Raw genomic sequence first — 17,356 nt, forward strand, 5'->3', positions numbered from 1 at the left:
TCAGTGTGATCATCAGTACTGCTGGTTAACCAGGTCTCTTTCAGTTGCAAGTTTGAGAAAATGTCTCAGAATAGCTTAAATTAAAAATATATACATTGACTTTTAGGTAACTGGAGTTGATAGAGTAGATTAAGCAGTACTTGACCTAGGAGTTCAGTGATCTCACAGCCTGTCTCAGTTTTGCTCTCCTCTGTTGATCTTTCCCGAAAAGCCTTTCCCCTCATGATGGCAAGAGGAGTGTCCAGCAGCTCCAGATTGGCTAAGGAGCCTAGGGTACTGCTCTGCCTTTTTCTGCTTCTTGGGAAGTCCCGGGAAAGCTGCGATCAATCATCCAGTTCTAGGTCATGTGCCCACCCTTGAAACCTCTAGGGTAGGGTAGGGGGAGTGCCAGCTCTTTTCTGGTCACTTGGGCAAGGTTACGTTTTTCCTGCATGTTGTCATTTCTTTTACCTCAGCCTTCTTGCTTTCTGTATATAGATCCGTAGTAGCACATCATAGTATACCAGTAGCACACCCTGGTTTGGCAGGGTGTGTGTGTGTTAAAGCTTGCTTCTCTTTGATCCTGACGCTTACTTTTCCTGGACTTCCATTGACTCTTGTTAAATTTTACCATGCCATAAACCCTGATGAAAAATATGGCTACTTTGCAAGCATTTCTGCTTATTTTTTAGATTCCAGCATAGCCTGTTTACTTTCTGGTACAGATAAGTAGTCATGAATCCTTTCAGAAGCCTTAGGTCGAAAGACTCTGCCTGTTAACTTTGTGTACAACTGAAATAATTTATTTTCCCAGTGTCCCATTTTTCAAATATGTAGGGGGTAAAAAACTTTAAAATAATTTTATGGGTCTTTTACATAAAGCTGTTGAATATTTTCTCCAAATATAGCTTAATAAACTCCAAATGCAGTGAAGGAATTTTCATGAAGAACAAAGCAGTTGGTTTACCTATGTAAATTTCTAGTGCTGGCAGTAACATTAAAATTCCCATTAAACCAGGAAGTCTCAAATTACTGTTCATGCAAAATTCTTTCTTTGGGGAAGAAAAAGGTTTTAGGTAGATAACATTTGTGAAATGCTGGGTTAGACTGAATTCACTACTGGACTGGTTAGTTTTTATTGTATCAATGTATATAGTCTTTTGATTCTCAGGGATAACATGTAAATCACTTTGACCACCAAACTCACCTTTAAAAATAGGCCAATTATTATGTGGTTTGGGAAATAATGCCTTAACTATTACCCTTTAAAAATCTTGGTCCAGTTTCTTGAAAGATTGTTTAATTGGTTTGAGGTAGGCTTCACTGAGTAACTGCCCATAGGGCTTTTATGTTTGTTTTAAACAACAACCTTACTGTCCAGTGTGTCAGCTTGTGCTTGCTTGGTGTTTCTGCCTGAATAGAAGGCTGTCCCACCTTGGTGCAAAGTGAACTGCCAGCAGACCCACCTTTTTTACGTAGGTATGGGCAAATTTTTTTTCAAGCAGCCCTTTGATGTGCTCCAGAAAGTGCTCTTATTGAAGCCTTCTATTAATCATGCACCATGAAAGGAAGAAGTGAGAGTTTAGCTTTGGAAATAGAGGGCAAAGTTAAAAATCACTATCCTAGAAGTGTTCCTATGGATCAGAACGTTGAACTCTTATATGTATTCCTCTTAAATCTGCCGTAATGAATAGCCCCTAGATAAACAGCAGCCAACTGTTGAGTGGAGTTAGAATTAGCCATTGGATTGTCTGAAGAACATTTGCCAAAAGCAGCTTATTTGGTTATAGCATATTTGATAGTTTGAGATGGTATCTGACAGTAATTGACTGTAGCATAACTTCTTGAGACTTCCTGAAATGTGCCAGTAATATCAGCTTAAAGAGAGGTGACTGAATTTTTAATCAATAAGTAGGAGGGGAGGCATAGATTAGGTGCAAGTTTAAAAAAAAAAAAGCCTAAGATATAGCCCTGGTTTTATTCCACATGTATGGAGAATTTCTACAATTTTTCTGTTTCCCAATAGAATTTTTATATTGTTGCCTTTACTAGTTTCCTTCTTGCCATTACTAAAAGCTCTTCTTAAGGCTATTAAACGTGATTAAAATCAATGTGTAGCTGTTTTAAAAGTCATGTCTTTTTCTACTCCACTAATTGTCACACCTTTCTCTCTCCTTCCTGTGCAGACTTAGCTTTGGAATCAAACCCATCTGACCACCCAAGGGCAAGCACAATTTTCCTGAGCAAATCTCAAACGGACGGTAAGACGGTGTCCCCCCCTCACCCCCTGAGAAAAAGATTGAAAACTGTCTTTGTGTATTTTAGGAAGATACGGAAAGACACTTAGAGTAGTTTAAATATATTATTTTTTATATGTGATTATATTTCAATATGTGATGTTTCATTTTAATATGTGATGATACATTTTTCCTTTAGGTGTCACTGTTTTAATGAGGGAAACACTTAGACCATCTGTTTATACACTCTGCTACTTCTTTATCAACACAGTCAGCTTGCCACATGACTTAGTTGTGGTCTGTTTTTCCATGCTACTTTGTCCTTTTCCTCTTGCTCCAAGAGCACATGAGTTAAAGATGAATGATAGGGTTTAGGTCACAGTTAGGTTTTCATTTAATTAAAAAAAAATCAGTTGTTACGTATGGGAATCGAGTCTTGTGATTTTGGCACCATTTTGCAGTGCTCACCCAGATGAACCTCTCTCACATCCAGATTCGTGTGAATTTTTAAGTTCTTTTAAAAGTTCTTGTGAGAACTTTTAGCTCTCCAAAGTTCTCTCATCCTAATGTAGTGCTGAGCCAGGGTAATCAGAGCAACGTGCCTGCCATATGGGGTTTTCTAGAAGGTTATCCTCAGTATGGGAAACCTTGTATAAATTTCTGGTGTCCTGCTTATTTTAAGATAAGAATCAGAACTGGAAGTTTTTGCACCCCTGCCTGTCTTGCCTGCTTGTCTTCCTTAGTATATGTTAAATCCTAGTTTATTTGCTAAAAAGCCATACATGGTCAAGTTTTTCGGTTGTTTATGAGAGCAGGAATACAAGAAGTGAACATTCTAGAATATTTGAAGTAATGCAGCACAATAAAAAATTGAGGGTTCTTTTTCTCTCTTATTTTCGTTGGATTACCGGTTTTTATCAAAGGGTCTATCTCAGGAACAGCCAGAAGGAAGAGGGCCAGGTGAGGGGGCGGGGCGCAGAGCGCTCACCACGCCCTCTCCAAGTGCACCACCTGTTCTCCTGCCTGGGGGCGCCTGCATTTTCTTAAAGTGTGTGTACTTTGTCTTGAGGCAGTTATTTCTAGTTAGGATTACTGTATTTCTCAGTCTTTTCCAGAGTCATGAGCTACTCACACTGTAGAGAGACGGTGGAGAGAGTAAAAGAAACACAACCCCATGCCCCTGTCTCCTCTGTCTAAAGGAATTCGTGCTTGTGATGCCATGGGAACAAGTGTGGCCTAAGACCCTCTTTGAGCTTATATTCTTCTGGCCTTTGTTGGAGCAAAACAGTTCTGTGTACTTTTGATGTATGTTCAGTGAGGTCAGCACACATGTTAAAGATTATAGATTGCTTTCCAGTGTATAAAGACCCTGTATTTTTTTTTTTCCAGTTTTTTATTTTTTAAATTTTAAAATCTTCAATTCTTACATGCGTTCCCAAACATGAACCCCCCTCCCACCTCCCTCCCCATAACATCTCTCTGGGTCATCCCCATGCACCAGCCCCAAGCATGCTGTATCCTGCGTCAGACATAGACTGGCAATTCAATTCTTACATGATAGTATACATGTTAGAATGTCATTCTCCCAAATCATCCCACCCTCTCCCTCTCCCTCTTGAGTCCAAAAGTCCGTTATACACATCTGTGTCTCTTTCCCTGTCTTGCATACAGAAGACCCTGTATTTTTTAACTTGGGTGTTTGAGTAGGTGACCAATAAGTGGTTCAGGATGCTTCCAGAGACATGGGTGCTTGACCAGAAACTGGTTCTTAGAGTTGTCATCTGTTAATCCTGGTGACTAAAGTACATGTAGAACTAGAAAATACTACATACTGTGCAGCTGGTAAATTTTTTATTAGCTAAATATCTCACCTGGCCTAATTTACTGTGTCCTTTTCTTTTGTAAATGGGAAGTCTTTGATTTGTACCTCATACAGAGTATCTGTTAGGTCAAATAGTAAAACTAAGTTTTTAGATACTATTTATAGGATTCATTTTGCTGGGTGATTTAAATTATATGTTTTGTTGGAAATTATTTTTAAAAATAGAATGAAATTTTAACTCATTGTGTATATTGGTAATCCATCAGATAACTAGTGACTTATTTTTCTATGGTATTTGTATTGGAATTCATCAGTTAATTTTTTTTATTCTTAGTGCGAGAAAAGAGGAAGAGCAACCATTTAAACCATGTAAGTAAATAGTTGAAAAGTTGAGAAATCAATAGTTCAATTAAAAGCATGTCTGCCATGATTTCCTAAAAAGTATGATGGATCCAATACTGTTAGCATTGACCTCTTATTTATAAATTTTCTGACTCTCTGGTTCCTAATTATCAAGTATATTCAGAAAGGTTTTTGACATAGTAGTTCCCTTTTTTTTAAGGGTCCTGACATTTAAGTTAAATTTCAATAATATGGTTATAGCATAAAGATCAACGTCAAGTTCTTTTGCCTTAAATTTTTCATCTTAGTTTTTAACCAGAGTAATAAAAGTGTAATAGGTAATCTAATTTTTAGCACTGTTCATTGACTTCTTGGCACAGCAGGTGAAATCTTAACTTCCTCATCCACTGTGATTTTATTCCCTCCTCCTGTTCCCTTTACATGCATCAGCTTTTATTAAATCAGAATCACTGTTTGCAGTATTATGACTAAGCAAGTATTGCTCATTGTTGAGCCATATAGTTCTCTGTGCTGCCTCCGTGTGCACCTTTCATTCTTTTTCTTGAATATTAATGAAATCTAAGCACTTCTGCATTTCTCAGGATAATCCAGTTCTGCTTTTTCTAGCAAACATGATCTCACACAGCCAAACACGGTTGAGTAGCTCCCTGACCAATCTCCCTGTTTTCACAGTCTTCATTTTTTTCCTGTGGAATCAATTTCCTGACTATATTCACTTGCCTGTTTTTTAACAGCTATTTTTCCCCCAAATGTTGTAACATTTGTCACATGCCTATCAGAAATATTTTCCGTCCACAAAACCACATCTGTTCCATTTCTTCTTGGAGACACTTTTTGCCAACCTTTTGTCTTCCTACCGCCTGCATGCTAGTGTTTCCTAGACGGGCTCTGTGCCTGTTTTCCTGGGGTGTCTGTGTGAAGTCACCTGGGATCTCACACCACTGCTCTCTCGTGTTGGATCCCCTATGTCCTAGATTCTGTTTCCCTCTGTCTTGCTATACTCCCTTGTTTTCCTGGAGCACATTTTCCTGGAAAAAGGCACATGGGCAAAAATTTTATCAAGACCTAGCCTCTATGAAACTCCTTATATTTGATAAAGTGTAGAATTCTAGGTTGAAACTAATCTTTGCAGTAACAGAGAGGTTTCCCTCTTGTCTTCTCATTTACAGTGTTTCTCTTAAATCTATTGAATTTGATACATTGTATATTACCAAATTAGTCATTTCTCCATTCCTTCCTCCTGTGGAACCTTGTAGTACCTTCTGTTTTTGTGGGGTTTTGACATTTCATAATATGGCTTGGTATAGACCTTGTCTTTCTGTTGGGGCCTTTAAACATACAGAACATCTCTTCTAGTGAATTCTTTTATTTGCGTCTTTGGTATTTTCTTTCTTTCTTTCTTTTTTTTGATTCCTGTTAGTCAGATGTTGAAAATTTTAGAGCAATATTTCTGCACAGATTTTTTTTCCCCTCCTGTTTTCTGTTTTGTCTTATCCTACTTCCTGGAGGTTTCCTTGACTCTGCTGTAATCCTTCTATTGAATATATTATTTTGTCTACCTTATTTTTATAGAGTTCTCTTCCATCCTTTTATTCTTTTTTCCACTGATGCAATTTCTCATCTTTCTGTAGATGTTGAAGATTTTTTTTTTAAGTTTTTATTTGCTCCTTCATTTTTATCATTCCTATCGATTTCTTCTTCCTGTTTTGATCTCTGACTTCTTGGAGGTTTCTCTCAAATATGTGATGGTCCCTCACTGTCTGTTAAGATCTAATTGGAAGCATCACTTTGCGAACTCATTGCCTGATAGACCTCACTGCGAGGATTTGGTGACCGTGCTTCTGGATTCTGAACCTGCCTTGGGTTCTGTAAGACAACACTGGTTTTGTTGTTCCCATCCCAGTTACTCTGTAGGTTCCAAGGTTGTACTTCCTCTGTTCCTGCCATGTCAGTTACCACTCCTTTATCTAGTTTTTTCATCTTTCAAACATCAAAAATCATCTGCTGTTTATCCTGTCTTGGGTATAGGTTTTTTAAAAAATACTTTTATTTCTAATGAGATGGTATCTCTGAAAGAAGGGGGAAAGGAAGTAGATTTGTGGTTAGTCCACTCAAAGTTGGATTTATACTTTGAATATAAATTCTAAGTTTAAAAGTTTTAATTCAGTATAATTAACGATACTGATTCAGACAATACTATAATACCTATAGTACAATACTACAATACCTATAATTAGAATACTGTACATTTCTACTAAGGCCTTGATTAAGAATCTTATTCAAACTACTCATCCTGCCACATTGTCCTCCGTTAATGTGCAGTAATGTAGATGGAGTAGTTTACACTAATGCACTTGTTGTTGTTTTAAAGTCAGACATGACTCTTTTGCAACCCCATGGACTGTAGCCCACCAGGCTCGCCTGTCCATGGACTTTCCCAGGCAAGAATACTGGAGTGGGTTGCTATTTCCTTCTCCAGGGGATCTTCCTGACTGAAGAATCAAACCCACGTCTCCTGCATTGGCAGGTGGATTCTTTACCCACTGAGCCACAGGGGAAGCCCCACACTAATGCAGAGAGTATTACAAAATTTTAAGTAAAAGTCTTAATAATTATTAATAAACACATCTAAAACTTGTGGAAAGGGGAGGAAAAATGAATTTCAGTTTAATTTTTTTGATGGGTTAAACTCAGAGGCAATAGGCAGGATGGGAAGATTTACTGGGTGGGGGCAGAATTTCAACAGGTGCTTGACTTTTGATGATAAGTTTTTGGGGGGGATTGTTACTTATTAGTCTCCAGTATGATTATTTTCTAGTCTCTGCCATTAAACCTGAAGTCTACTAAGTAAGCCTTTTCCCTTCTTATAAAGATTGTAAAAGTCCATCTGTTCTGTCCTTAGCGCTGAATGATGGTAAATAAATACTCTTTCTTCAGTGAACATTAAACTATCAGTGGTGGGTTTTGCTGTTTGATTTTTGTATTTGCATTTTATATCATTAATCTTTGTCAGTGTAGTTTATTGAGGTTTTGAGCCAGCAATGATAAGGCTTTAATCTTAATGGACAGTTACCTTAAATTTTAAAGTGAGATTAGAGGAAAGTAAGCTGTTGGCAGCTAATATATCCAGGCTTTGCTCAGAGGCTTTAATTCTGCCATCCTTTAGTGAATAGTAGACACCAAAGTTTGAATCACTTCAGGAGTAGGCCTGGAGAAGTGTTTACTGTTTCTTTGGTAGGATCTAGCCAGTAGTCTGTAGGTTGCTGATAGACTAAATGAGCCCCCATAGTCTGTAGGGCCACATCTAATTAAACTTCTTAAATGTTTCAGCACTAATACTTCCAAAGATAAACAGATATAATGCATCATAGAGAAAAAGTTTTAATAGAGAAAAATGGGATAAATATCACCCAAAGCCAAAGCTCTACCAACTAGTCCATATTTTGGTACATTTTCTTACTATTTTTATTCCCCTCATAGATAGATTTTATAGTTACTATGTGTAGTGCATCGTACTCTTAACAGTAGTGACCTTTTAAAAGATAACTTCATTTAGAATATAAGCATTTGAATAAATGTTCAGTTTTCACAGTCTCTTTTGAGATTCTAAAATTACACATTAACCAGATAGCTTAAGGAATATATGAGTTTCAGTTTAAATCATTTCTAGCTTGAAGGAGAAATTCCTCCAAATAGTGGTACTTTTCAGGTATGTTATGTCTAGAATGTTTTGTTAATAAAAGAGTAAGTGGCCTTGCCATAAAATACCTAGAAGAAGCAGAATGGTGGTTTATACACCATTTGGATGGTTCTTATTATTGGCTACTGGCAGTGTTCATTTAAATGCTATGTATTTTAAAGAAACATCGACTAGATTTTCTCCTTGTTTCGCCTTCGATGTACTTGTGGAGGACACTGATGGAGTCTGGCAGCATGGTGAAAACTACTTCATATTAATAGGAGGAAGGAAGGCTCATCTGAATTAGTAAACAAAACCCAACAAAACCAAGTGTTAAAATTTTGTGTTCTGTGGTATTCAAGAATGCTATTACTTTGAGCTACTGACAGTGACTGGGATTTGATTATTGGCCTTTACTTAAAGGAAGAGAATTGTCCTAACATAGTTTAGGCTATTTTAGTATTTGACTATGGCTGTGTTCTTGGGCTCTTCACAAATAAATGGATACTTCTAAAGTGTTTTAAAGATAGTTTATTCTCTAGAGGGTCTCACAGAGTTCTTTGTCACCTATCCAGCATCACTGCAGATAGTTCTAATGTGTATCATTAGTATGACTTACCTTCCAGTTGTAATTGATCTTAAATAATTTGTCAAACGCTTGTTGAAGCCTGATTTGTCCCAGATTCTGTGCTCAGCAGCTGGAGTAGGAGGAGTAAGAATCTTCTGTAACCTGGAGGAGCTTGCTTGCTTACTTAGGAAGGGGATACCAGGCAAGCAGTTGAGACCATGTAACAAGTGGTGAATTAGATGTGTAAGTGTGCAGAAAGGGAGAAGTTCAGTGGTGTGGCTGCTGGCCGAGATATGCTGGAGGTGGATGGGGTCAAGTTTGCTGGGACAAGGAGGAAGAAGAAGCCGTTGCAGGCAGAGAGCAGCATGCGCAAGGCAGCAGAGTGCCATGAGTGTCAGATAACATGTAGAGTAGAATTAATAAAACTGTGAAATGAGTGGGAAGTATTCTCTGAGGCTCTCACTTGTCTAATATATGGCAGTCTTACTTAAACATGAAATGAGAAGTTCAATTTTCAGAGCTGCTTTATCTGTGTCTTGGCTGTGAGAGAATCTTAAAGCTGTTCCCTTTTGTCCTCCAGATAAGGAAACTGAGGCCCAAAGAGATCTATGGCCTCCAGGTCACGAGTGATAGAGCAGCCCCGGCATGCCCAGCCGCTTGTTTCTCACACTGTCTCCCAAACTAGTACATTTATGATTGGCATTCATTTACTGCAATGAAATGCTCTCACATCGATATTATATAAAGCAGTGCGTTTTATTGTAGTAAATGAATAGAAATAGAAATCTCCGCTGCATTTCATTGCTTAAAGAAGAAACACTGAAATCTTACTATACGCTTTCTGCATTATTATAAAGGCAATTTATAATAGGTGCTTGCCAGGTTCATTTGTGGGTCCTGTATCAAGGGCAGCAGTTTATACCACATTTCTCAGATCTTGCCTGTGGAAGTTAGAGTACAGAGGTTTTCCATGGAGCTGCACATGATACAACACTCAGCAGTTCATGGAGTGTAAGGGAAATCTTAATGCTTTATCGTTTGACATTTTAACCAAGGAAAAAACACACTTTTATAGGTTTAACTTACTGTGACATTTTCTTCTATCTCCCTTCCCCTTCAGGTATCTCCAGGGCAGCTTACTAAAAAGTATAGCTCATGCTCAACCATATTTCTAGATGACAGCACAGTCAGCCAGCCTAATCTTAGAACCACAATAAAATGGTGAGTACAACTAGGTTGCCAAAGGCTGAGTGACAGACCCCCTTCTTGCTGAAAGCATCCTAGCCATACGTAATTTCATTCATTTGATTTGTCCTTTTCAGTGATCAGGTTAAGAAACTGGTGTCAACTATATGTTGGTTTCAAGGACCTAAATATGAGTCTTCAGTTTCAATTTTATCATAGAGTACATGATAGAAGGGAAAGTCAGTTAGCAAGTAAGAAATCCCAGGAAAAATGTAAATCTTGTTTGGTGCATTTCTATTGTTAAGATAGTGTTGAACATAATGGGAAAGAGAGGTACCTTTTTATTGTATGTTTCTAGAAAAAAGTATGTCTTTATGAGTTGGGAGTGTCCTACAACAATGAATACTAGTTTGGAAGCTAACATGAGAAGAAGGAACAGCTTGTCCCCTACTGGCACCAAAGCGAATCTGCAGTTAAATTTAATTGGACTTGGTCAGATTTATCCCACCCTGCATTTTTTTCCTGCAGTATTTCTATATGAAATTTTACTTTTTCCTCTCCCCCAAAGAGAGGAACTGCTCTCAAAACTGCTTTAAGGGGCATACTCTCAAGCTTAATTTCTCCATAGATGAAATTTGTTCAACTGAGATTTTAACTTAATAGACACATTTAATTTTTGTTTATATATGTGTATCTCCGACAAACTGTATCAATCAAAGCAGAGAACAATAAAAGAGATGAAGTTTCAGAAGCAAGGCTGTGGTCAGGCTTATACTTAAGAAGACATGAACAGTGTTACTATGACAAAAACTATTCCTCCATTTCTGGAAGCCCCTCATAGTCCACAATTGGAGATGCACAATTCAGAACGCCCTAATGATGGGAACGTTCAAGTTTAATTAAGAGAGAGAATTAAAAACCCAACAGGATGCAGACCTTCCTGCCTCCGTTGGAATTGTCCATGGAACATTAACTAATGTCTCCTCAGCATATGAATGTTGACCTTCCAGAACAGTTTGGGAAATGCTATTTGAAAATATTAGTATCCTTATCATTAATTTTACTTTTCTGTCTTAAAAATAGAATTAGCTTATAAATTTAATTTCATTTTTAATGTGCAAGGCTTTTTATTTTTTAGCTATTTAAATGATCAGTAACTTCTAACTTTAATTAAAAACAACCAGTTCACAATCATAATAATGTAACTTTCTTATAATATTAGTTTTGGTCAAATCGTGTTTCAACAAAAACTGAGCCCCATTGCTCTTTAAAGTCCTGAGTTTTGGCACTTCTCTCGAAATAACTGAGTGTTTTTATTCAGCCAAGACACTAAATCTGTGGGTTAAAAAACTTTCACTGGGGCTAGACTCACAGCTTCTTTTGAATTCAAAAGAGCCTGATATTCCAGTATATAATTCAGAAGTAGTTTTAAAGATTAACCTTGCTCAGATGAGTAGGTTTCATGCTTTTTATTCCCAAGCTAGTCTTAATGTTTGGAAATACAGTAAATTTTTATTTGATTAAGTTTTAAAAATGACCACTCAGCACATTCGTTATTGGTGAAATAAAGGTTTACGTAGAAAATTAGGGCAAATTGGCTTTTAGGAATGATTTTGAAAAATACCATGGGATTAGTTTTCAGTGGGGTAGGTGAGCCTTATTAGAATCACCTATGCAACTTTTTCAAGATGTATGTCTCTGACACATGAAATCCACCTTTCCTCCCTACCTCCAAGACACAGAGTCTGTGGGTCTGTCTGGCTCTCTGTCTTTCCCTCTGTCTCTTTCTCTCACACACAGACACCCCTTTTGACAAGCTGGGGAATGATGTGTGAGGCATGATTTTATAGACAAAAGTATCCTGAGAGATTCTGATCTTACCTAACTCATTCATTCCTAAACTTGGCTGCACGTTGCAGTCACCTGGGGACCTTTAAATACAATCCTGTTGCCCAGGTTGTACCTAATGGAGTTAAATCAGAACATTTTGAAGCAGAAGCCAGGCAGTGTTTAAAGCATCCTGGGTGATCCCAGTGTGCAGCTGAGCTTGGGAGCCACTCTCTGCTTCAAGGGTAGGAGAAAGAACTACTTCTGATAATTGGTGGGACCTTGAGTAAGTCAATTTTTAGCCTTGATTCCCTTATTTGTAAAATGAGTTAAGTGTCATATAAGGTTCAGTTGCCCTTTTTATCATGTAACTTTTAATTCTGTGACTTTAAAATCAGTTTGAAGAAACTTTGAAGCACTATAGAAGTATCCATCTTTGATGCTAACAGTGTTACAGGCCTTTCTGCAAATGCTGATTCTATAGACTAGTTACAAAATTCAGATTTGCCTTCTCTCAATTATTGAGTTTCATTTTAGATACTGAGAACAAAGGGAAGCAAATAACTTAACCAGAGAACCCCTTAATTGCCTAATACACAGCATCTGTGAATAACTTAGGGCTATAGTAATGTAAAAAGTATGTGAGGACTTGTATCTCTTGGTTAGTTAATACTTTATTTAAAATAATTTGGAAATACCTCTCATTAATAGTGTACAGTGCTGCATTGTGCTGCCTTATCAGCAGTGCTTATTTCAGGGTAACTAGGCCTATCATCAATTTTGTGACTATAAAATTTTGCTATTAAATTTTCTAATAATTATGTGTGAAAGTGACTTTAAATCCATTTTATTTGGTATGGAGCACTTGTATTACTTACTTTTAGAGAAATAATGGAAAATAGACGTGTTGGGGGATACTGAACTAAATCAACTGAAATGTAGTGCCTAACAAAAAGCCACAAACAAAATCTGCTGTGCATCTTATATTTAACCATGTGGATAGATGATATAACTTGTATGGGATGAGAGATTCTGTGCGTAGAAGGACAAATGACCGGGGAAATATGTAATAATTTAATCAACCCAAACATGTCTTCTAAGAGCACATCTAGCATTTTGGGTCTCCTAATTTTGCTAAAAGCCAAAGAACCTAAAACATGGGGGATAGCACCTATGGGTACTGCTCTGAATTAGAGGATGTGGGCGCCACTGGGCATCTGGAAGGTCTTACCTCTCTGCCAACCCTTTTAAAATGTCTTCAGGCCTAATGTGATAAAAATCAATTATTACAATATATTTTTTTCCTCCACAGTGTGACCTTAGCAATATATTACCACATAAAGAACAGGTGAGCTCTTTTAAAACCTATCTTGTTATTCTAGCTAATTAATTTACACAGTATCAAGTTTAGTGTTAAGTAATAACTATAGACAGTATTTAGAGTAAGCTTTTACTGTTAGAGTGCTTTTATTAGAGTATTGAAGTGAATCATTTATTTTTATTTTGGGACTCTTAATTCTTTAAGTTTTATGTGGTTTATATGGATATTTACTGTATTAGAAATTGAAATTTAAAAATTTAAAAATTAAATCCATTGTATGTTAAACAGGCTTTCCTTAGCACTATTGAAATTTTGAGCTGGATGAAGCTTTGTTGTGAGGTGCTGTCCTGTGCGTCGTAGAGTATTTCACGGCACCCCTGGCCTCTGCTCTCTAGGTGCCAGTAGCACATTCCATTGCTCTTCACAGTAGGATACGAAAACTGCCTGCTGAGGGATGAGCGCCATCTGGTTGGGGACCCCAGTGTTAAACATAAGTCTGTTTTTTTAAATGAAAAATAACCATTTTCCACAACAAAATAGTGGAGAGAAAAGTATCTCATTAATAGGAGAGAGTTGATTCTCATATCAACACTGTCTTCAGTCATTTGCTTTGAAGAAGCAATATGAAGATCCAGCCACATGCAGACATATAGGTGGGAAAAGGTGAATTTTTAAAGCCTTGAGATAATTTGGCATATTCTCTGATACTGTCCCCAAAATCCACATGTGCTAGTTCATTAAATTAGTTGAGATGGAGTTCCAAGTCATTATCAGTGAACTTGAAGTAGATACTATGTTAAATCAATGCCCATTGATCTGTCGTGTATAGAGTGGATCTTTTTATCTGTACATGATTTTATATTATACATTGTCATTGCAAAGTATTGGTTCACATTCCTTTAGACAGTGTCAAAAACTCACTCTTGTTAGTATCACCACCAATCTTAAAAGTCTTTAAGTATTGAGAAATCAAGCTCACCATAAATAAAGCTCACACTAGAAGGTACACGTTTTCCAAAAATCCTGGTATTTTTAGTTTGATGGTTTGAATTTTATCATTGGCAACAAATAGTTTAGAGTTTTCTTTGAAGTGACAGGCTCACTTTATTCATTTTTGAAAAAATGACTGTCGGTGTTTCATGAAAAAAGTGGTTTAAATATGGTGTTCCAGGGGAAAAAAAGTGACTTACCAGTAAGTTACAAGTGCTCTTCCTTAACACAGCCATATTTCAGTATATACAAGTGTTTAATGCATACTTTCCACTTACTCAGAATATGAAAAAGAAGAGTAAAGGTTTAAGAACACCTAATTTTTACTCTTTGATCAAGGATGTTCTTAAGTGAAGCAGATTTTTTACATGCATTTGGCCAGGAATAACTGAATGACTTCTAATTTAGTTTCCTATCACTGCCTTGATTGACACTCAGAAAGGAGCAATTTTACCCACTTTTGCTTTTATACAATCATATTTAAGTGTCACACAGTGTAAAGGCAGGTGATGTCTTGGTATTCTTATAAAAAACAGTTTTGACTTCTTGGACTTTCTGGCTTTCTGAAGAGGGGCCAGGGGAGATTCCCAGAGGCCTACAGACCACATTTGCAGAACTGCTGTTTAAATGGGCACAGGGTGGTAGTGTGGTGGAATTTAAAATAGAAAGCCTGGTTTCTCTTAAAAGACAATTAACATTTTTAACTCAGATTATTTAAGAGAGACAAGAAGAAATAACAATATAAATATATAATTATATAGATCATATTCATTATATAATATATAGTTATATATTATATAATATATATAATTTATATGTTATATATTATAACATGTTATAATAAAGAACAAAAGAGGGGGAAAAAACAAAAAAGCATGAATCTCATATTTACATTCATTGACATTAGAAGACTTTATTGCCCACTATGGCTACTTTATAAAATGTTCTTATATATTCCAGTGTGAGGTTAGTGCAGTGAAAATGTATTGGTCTACTAACATTGCCTGTTAGAAGGGGTCTGTGCAGGTAAAGGCAACTCTGGCTGATTGTAGAAAAGATTTCATGCAACTTGGTGTGCTGAGTGTAAAATATGTCAGAAAACCTTTCTAAGGGCAGAATCCAGGAGAATATGTAAAACTGTTTGCTTTATTGAAGGTTAAGCTTCCTCTACTCTTCTCTCTACTCTTAGCAGATACTTTACTAAGCCAGTAACTCCTGAATTAATTTTTAAAATACACATTCTTATTTTATAGAGATGCCAATAGATCCTTGGATATTTTTGATGAGAGATCACATCCACTCACAGTAAGTGTCACTTTTATTGAAGTTTATTTTTCTTATTACAGTTGTGTTTATTTCATGCTTATTTGCTTTGAAATTAATTACTAGAAGAAAATTACTGCCTCCAGCTCAAAGCCAAGATTGTCTTCCTTTTAAGTCTTCTTCCCCCACCCCATGTTATGTCTAGTCATTTTACCAAAGGCATGTTGTGTCAGGGGTGTGACTGATAAAAACCAAGTTACGCTTTGTATGATGAGTGAGCCGGTAAGTAAACATACCCAAATAACAGAAAATATAGCTTTTTAAAGGATGATTTTCTATAGCATCACACAATATAAACATTTCCTAACGAATATGTAAGACCTCTAAGGAGAACATTTAAAAAGTGTTTAAATTTTAAACTAATAAAAATGACAGGGTTTTAAAATTCACTTCTTCAGGTGCTCAGTAGACATGTGTGACTGGTGACCGCTGTGTAAGACAGCAAACTCTTAGAGCCTTCTGGTTACAGGACACTGGAAAGGTGTTTTCATAGTTGACTGCAGAAAAGTATGATGACGTGCAATGATCAGCAAGACTTTTGAGCCTAAAAATAGTTTGCATTTGGTTAGAATTCTTTGGGAAGAAGGTGAAAATAAATTTTCTGAGGTTGTGCCTGCATTTTTCTTTAATGATTGGTAGTGAGTACTGAATCACTATGGTACTTTAGGATCCCATTGTTTATATTTAAAAGACTACAAAACATGTCACTTAGTCAAAATTATTTTAAGTAGCAGTGGGCCCACTTGTGAAGATTGCTGTATTGAGGGTTGCTTTTAAGTGTTTTTCTTCATTGGACACTTACATTGTGTTTTTTCTTCTTTCAGCGAGAGAAGGTTCCAGAGGAGTACTTTAAGCATGACCCTGAACACAAGTTCATTTACAGATTTGTTCGTACTCTTTTCAGTGCCGCACAACTGACTGCCGAATGTGCAATAGTGACTTTGGTAATATATTTTTCTCTTTAATATAAGCATCTCTAGAAGTTTTTTTCTTGTACAGAAGGTATGGGCTTGTTTTTCAGATGAAAGTAGGTTCCTGAAATGATCATCAGAACTTTATTAAAGAGAAATGTATCAAAAGGAAGTAAAATGTACAGATTTGAGCTTTAGTAATCATAATTATTTAAAATGTTGCCATTGCTTTTCTCATCACAAAACAATTGGTGTTAAAGGCAGCAGGAGAGACTTCTGGTTTCTGCTTCCACACCTCCGGACTCATGCACACACAGGGCACAGAGGTACCCACCGACAGAGTGTGCCGGGTGGCGGGATGGAGGCAGTCACTCAGCTTTCTGGGCCACGGCAGGTGCAGATTCAGTGTGTTTCTTGTCTCAGGCCGTGTTGCCTAGGCAGTTCCAATGTGTGTCTTGATTGAGACCGACTGCCTTCAGCTCCCTGTTCTTGGACGATAATGTTAACCATTTCTACTGTCCTCTGGTGCCTGCGTGTGAAGGTACCCAGGATTGGGGTGTCAGTAGTGCTTGGAAAGGCTTTACTCAAGTTAGCCTGCCAAACTCCAGCTGGGTAAGGACCTTTGTGTCATCCATACTGAATTCCTATGGTAAGATTTTATCATTTGAATAATGATAAATAATCATATTCAGCTGAGAGGTAGTTGGGATTGCCTAACTCCTCCCTATAGCAAACCTATAGGGGAGAGTCAGCTGCATGGTCTGGAGGGAAGGAATACGTCCACCACTGCCTGCTCCCCTCCAGGCAGTGTAAGAGAGGCAGCTTCTCCTTTTGCAGAGAGACCCCTCAGTGGGCACCAGGTCAGACACAGGCCTTTTCTTGGAGCTGGCAGGCCATTTGCAGTACTTAGTTAGCATGTGCTTGAGAGAGGCAGGAGTGGCGCTGGCACGTGGAGAGCTGGGAAATGCAGGAGGAGAGTATGTGGGTTGGAAGAGGGGCATTTCCTTGTAGACAAGTTAAGCCCGATGAACCTGTGAAACAGCAGAGTGACAGTGTCTAGCAGTCATTTGCCTGTATGGGATTGGAGCCTGAAGCTGAGCGAGAGGCAGGGAATTACGTGTAGCTGTTCAAATGCAGAGAAAGTACGCTAA

General features: G+C 37.4%; 1 protein-coding gene across 3 annotated transcripts in view; it reads left to right on the forward strand.

Annotated features, from left to right (window-relative positions):
* CCNYL1 (cyclin Y like 1) overlaps positions 1–17,356 on the forward strand; it is a 36,004-nt gene that overhangs the window by 8,909 nt on the left and 9,739 nt on the right. For 2 of the 3 annotated variants that reach the window (XM_004004867.5, XM_042244107.1), the window contains exons 2-7: positions 2,166–2,240; positions 4,373–4,407; positions 9,769–9,869; positions 12,973–13,008; positions 15,225–15,276; positions 16,119–16,238. In XM_004004867.5, the coding sequence (XP_004004916.3) occupies positions 2,166–2,240; positions 4,373–4,407; positions 9,769–9,869; positions 12,973–13,008; positions 15,225–15,276; positions 16,119–16,238 (419 nt within the window). The remainder of the gene's footprint in view (positions 1–2,165; positions 2,241–4,372; positions 4,408–9,768; positions 9,870–12,972; positions 13,009–15,224; positions 15,277–16,118; positions 16,239–17,356) is intronic. The other variant, XM_004004868.5, reaches the window with a different exon arrangement.

Source organism: Ovis aries, chromosome 2 (genome assembly GCF_016772045.2).
Source record: "Ovis aries strain OAR_USU_Benz2616 breed Rambouillet chromosome 2, ARS-UI_Ramb_v3.0, whole genome shotgun sequence".
In the NCBI taxonomy this organism is placed as follows: domain Eukaryota; kingdom Metazoa; phylum Chordata; class Mammalia; order Artiodactyla; family Bovidae; genus Ovis; species Ovis aries.